The 4502-nt window shown below is 31.9% G+C and overlaps 1 protein-coding gene across 1 annotated transcript; it reads left to right on the top strand.

The window, feature by feature from the left end:
* The first annotated feature begins 3430 nt into the window (after positions 1-3430).
* LOC135926957 (CCHC-type zinc finger nucleic acid binding protein-like) lies at positions 3431-4072 on the top strand. Its single transcript, XM_065462890.1, has one exon. The coding sequence runs from the start codon at positions 3431-3433 to the stop codon at positions 4070-4072; it is 642 nt and encodes a 213-aa protein (XP_065318962.1).
* The last annotated feature ends 430 nt before the right edge of the window (positions 4073-4502 follow it).

Below are 4502 nucleotides of genomic sequence, written 5' to 3'. Positions count from 1 at the left end.
AGAAATAATTTAAAAGGTACGAAATAGATAAATAACATTCAAAACCATGCTTTTTTATTTATCTCACCGATTAAATTCAAATTTGTAAAAATATATATTTCTAAACACGACCCAACCGAAATTTCTTTATTTGCGACCAACCCCGAAGATATAGATTAATAATTTCCCAACCTACGGGTCGGTAGATTAAATTTTGAAGATCCTATAATCTTCATGACTTAAAGTACTTATTAGAAATCTTAAAAGCTCGCCAGCCGAGCCTAGCAAATTTCAAAAAAAAAATTATACCAGGCCGGACCTGGTAAAAAATTTAATGGATGGGGCAACTTGTGCCAAAATTCTTAATGGGCCGAAGCCGGTAGGGCTTTGCTTTATATTCTAAAAGCCACTATGATATCGAGGTCGTGGGACACATGGAATGATTTGCTAAATTTTAATTATAATTTTATGTATTTATTACTTTATCGAAATTATTATAAAAGTTTATAGTATTTATCAAAATAAATGGATACATAATAGATTACATTTAAGAAATTCGAAAATTTTTCAAATATTAATAATTAAATAAGAAAAACATATGCAGATTGAAAAAAAATCTTTAAATTTCATCATGCTAAAATGCAAATTAGAGAAGCACCGAATATTTGGATAAAAATGTTTGATTTCATCATGAAAGATTTTTTATGCTTAAAAAACACAGTATACTTACAAAAATAATTGGAATTTTATATAAAATTCATTCAAAAATTATACTTGAGCATTCTCAGAAGATAAAAAAATTGTAATTTCTCATCATAATAAATTAAATTTCTAACATAATTTTATATTATTTAAACTTGACGTTTAAGCTTAATTAATTGTTTTCCCATTTTTGAGTTCATTACAGGGCCGTAACGAGAAATTTCTAGCTGGGGGGAGGGAGGGGAGGGGAGCAGCTGCTTACTTAGGGAGGTCACTATATTTTTTTAAATAAAACAAATAATTAAGCTTTTTTGCTATTTTTATTAAAATTTGTAAATGTAATATGAATACAAAATAATACTATAATATGAATATACAAAATAATACTAACACGACGATTTTTATTTTTAAATTTTAACATAAATGAATTAAAAGATAAATTTTGTGTTATTCCTTTTTCAAAAGCCATTAATACTAAATTTTGTTTACGTTGATCATTCATCGATTCTCTAGTGCTCGATAGCACTCCTTTGGTGTAGAGAATGAGCCTGACAAGAAGCCGTTGATACCCCAATGATGATGGCTGCTGAGTAGTATTTATACAATTTTTTAAATGCAAGATATTTTTTATACATAATATTTAAGATACTTTCAAAATTATGTGCTTCTTTAACTTCTGCAGCTAATAACCCTTTTGCTTCTTTTCATGATGTAATATTTCCACATTTACGTTTAATAATTCTAATGGGGTCTTTTATCTGATATAAAATAATCACGGTCAAGGGGGGGGGGGTCAATGTATTAAAACATGATAGAAGATTATAATCATCTCTAAAAAACGATTAATAAAGTAATCAATAATTTCATAATAATTCTTTTAGAACTCCAATTGGAGCATTTTCACAATCAAATTGTAATTTGGTCTCGACTAAAAATCTTGAAAATCTATAGGCGTTTTACGTACTCTTGATGATTTTTGATGGATGAGATTAAATTTTGCTAAAGGTTTTTCAGCTTAATTCTTATCAATTCAAAAGAATTATCGCTTCTTTCTTTTTTAATATATTGATGGTGGAATTTGTCCTATCGGGGAATGTTGACGCGAGGCATGTAGTGTTTATTTATAAGTAGTATAGTTATCGCTGTTATATCTTAGTGTCTCGCCGTCGTTTATTTATATAAAAATAGTTATTATTTTTTTTATAATATTATTTTGCAATGTTATTTTTTTTTAATATAATATTATTTTGCAATGTTATTTTTTTTTTAGAAAAAAATAATGTTTATTTTTTTTTTAGAAAAAAATAATTTTTTAATATAATATAAATAGTGTAGAAAATAATATAGATTATTATCTTTAATTCATTTGTTTTGAAAAAAAAAATAAATATTATTGAATATTATTGAGGTTTAATATTTTTTTTTATTGAGTTGATTTTTCTTTAAAAAAAAAAGAAAGAAAATTTGTTTAAAAAAAAAAATTAATTAATTACTTAATAAAGTTTGTTTTCCTCCTTGTGAGAAAAGTATATTTAAAAGAGAAAAAAAAATTCGATTAATCTTGGGAGGCACAAAGGAAAAAGAAATTAAAAATTTAAATTGATAAGATAGAGATTGTCGTTTTCGTTCCGAACCCCTATAAATTGTCCGGTTGTCAGTCTTTTTGATAAATTGGTGGCCAAGACGAGCGTATCGTAAAAAAACTTTTAATTTAAGAATATAGAATCCTTTGGTGAGAATTTAGGTTACCCGTGCGGCGGAAGTTTAAGAATATAAAATCCTTTGGTGAGAATTTAGGTTACCCGTGCGGCGGAAGTTTAAGAATATAAAATCCTTTGGTGAGAATTTAGGTTACCCGTGCGGCGGAAGTTTAAGAATATAAAATCCTTTGGTGAGAATTTAGGTTACCCGTGCGGCGGAAGTTTAAGAATATAAAATCCTTTGGTGAGAATTTAGGTTACCCGTGCGGCGGAAGTTTAAGAATATAAAATCCTTTGGTGAGAATTTAGGTTACCCGTGCGGCGGAAGTTTAAGAATATAAAATCCTTTGGTGAGAATTTAGGTTACCCGTGCGGCGGAAGTTTAAGAATATAAAATCCTTTGGTGAGAATTTAGGTTACCCGTGCGGCGGAAGTTTAAGAATAGAAAATCACAAATTATTCGCGAAGTTTAAATACACCGAAGTGCTGCCCAAATTATTCGCGAAGCTTAAACACACGGAAGTGCTGCCCAAATTATTCGCGAAGTTTAAATACACGGAAGTGCTGCCCAAATTATTCGCGAAGCTTGAATACACGGAAGTTCTGCCCAAATTATTCGTGAGGCTTAAATACACGGAAGTTCTGCCCAAATTTTTCGCAAATCATAATTGTACGGAAGTGCTGTCCAAATTTTTGAAGAAATAAATTACACAAAAGTGCTATCAGTTTGGGTTAAAGAAATCAAAATACACGGTAAATTCGCGGAGAGCAATTTACACAACATCCTATCAATAATAGGTATATTGATTATTTTGTTTGAGATTGTTGCATGTATATGTGCATTATTGGATTATTTACGTTAGTAATAATATCTTATCTATTAACTTTACAAATAACCAAGATTTTCATTTTAAAATTAATAATAAATTTTTTATAACGTTAGGATGAAAAGCTTAAAATTTGTTAAGTATTGGGAGGTTCAGTATAATATTTTTGGGGCGTTGGTGATATTAATTATATGGATTTGTAGTTTAATTTGGGGCAGGAGAATGAAGAGAAGTCGCAGTGTAAAAATCAAAGGACAAACTTTAACCATTGAGGGGCATAATGGAGAGGAAGATATGATGGGCAGAGTAACATGGTTGCCGGTTCAGGAGTTAATTAGGGGGTGGACGGATAGCGATATAAGCAGAAGTTTATATATAACTGACAAGCAGGATTGTAATGATAATCAGGCATTGAGACCTTATAGAGAACCAAAAGAGTACTCTAGGGGAAGGAGAATGGAAATAAGACAGGGTTTTGAGCCGCAAAGGAAAGGGGGAATGAATTGTTATAATTGTGGTAAACCAGGTCATATGCTTAGAGATTGTCGTGATACAAAGTGTTTTGGTTGTGGGAAATTTGGTCATATAGCCCCTTACTGTCCTGGCAAACAGGAAAGGTTGAGATGTGCGGGTTGTGGACGCTTTGGACATAATAAAGAGGATTGTAATGTAAGCAGTTACAGTAATAAGAATGGTTTTCCGGAGAGGGGGGTGGGTCCAAATGCTTCAAATGTAAGGACTATTAAGCGAGAGAAAGTGGAAGGGGTTCGTGCGATCAATGTCAAGGAAACGGGGAAGATGGATATGGAGTGTTTTAGGTGTCGAGGGGCGGGACATGTGGCGAGGGACTGTGAGAATGTGTGACTATATGATGGCGAAAAATCGACATTACGGATCGGGGCGTGGCGGTTAGGAAGAACAGAGGAGGGGTTTTTTCGGAAGATAACTAATAGGGAGGGGGTTTTAAATATGTTGCAAGATGGGATAATTAATGATCCTTGCCCGAGAGTAATGATTAATTTAGGGGGGAAAATTATTCCCATGTTATTTGATACGGGGGCAGCTATTTCAGTAATTGGATATAATAGATATCAAAGTATTTGGCCAGGAGAAATGATAGAGAATGAGGGGTTAAGGATAAGACAGTTTGATGGGACACTGATGGCGGTAATGGGTAGGGTGGAGATAATAGTAAAATTGGGGGAAAGAGTTGAAGTATTAGATTTATGGATTATCAATCATAATATAGAAGCTGTGTTGGGGTGGGATTGGATCACTAGGATTGGTCCCTGGT

Source organism: Gordionus sp. m RMFG-2023, chromosome 3 (assembly GCF_954871325.1).
Source record: "Gordionus sp. m RMFG-2023 chromosome 3, tfGorSpeb1-WG-v2, whole genome shotgun sequence".
NCBI classification, from domain to species: domain Eukaryota; kingdom Metazoa; phylum Nematomorpha; class Gordioida; order Chordodea; family Parachordodidae; genus Gordionus; species Gordionus sp. m RMFG-2023.
The sequence above is the reverse complement of the archived record's forward strand: the minus strand, read 5'-3'. Positions and strand labels throughout refer to the sequence as shown.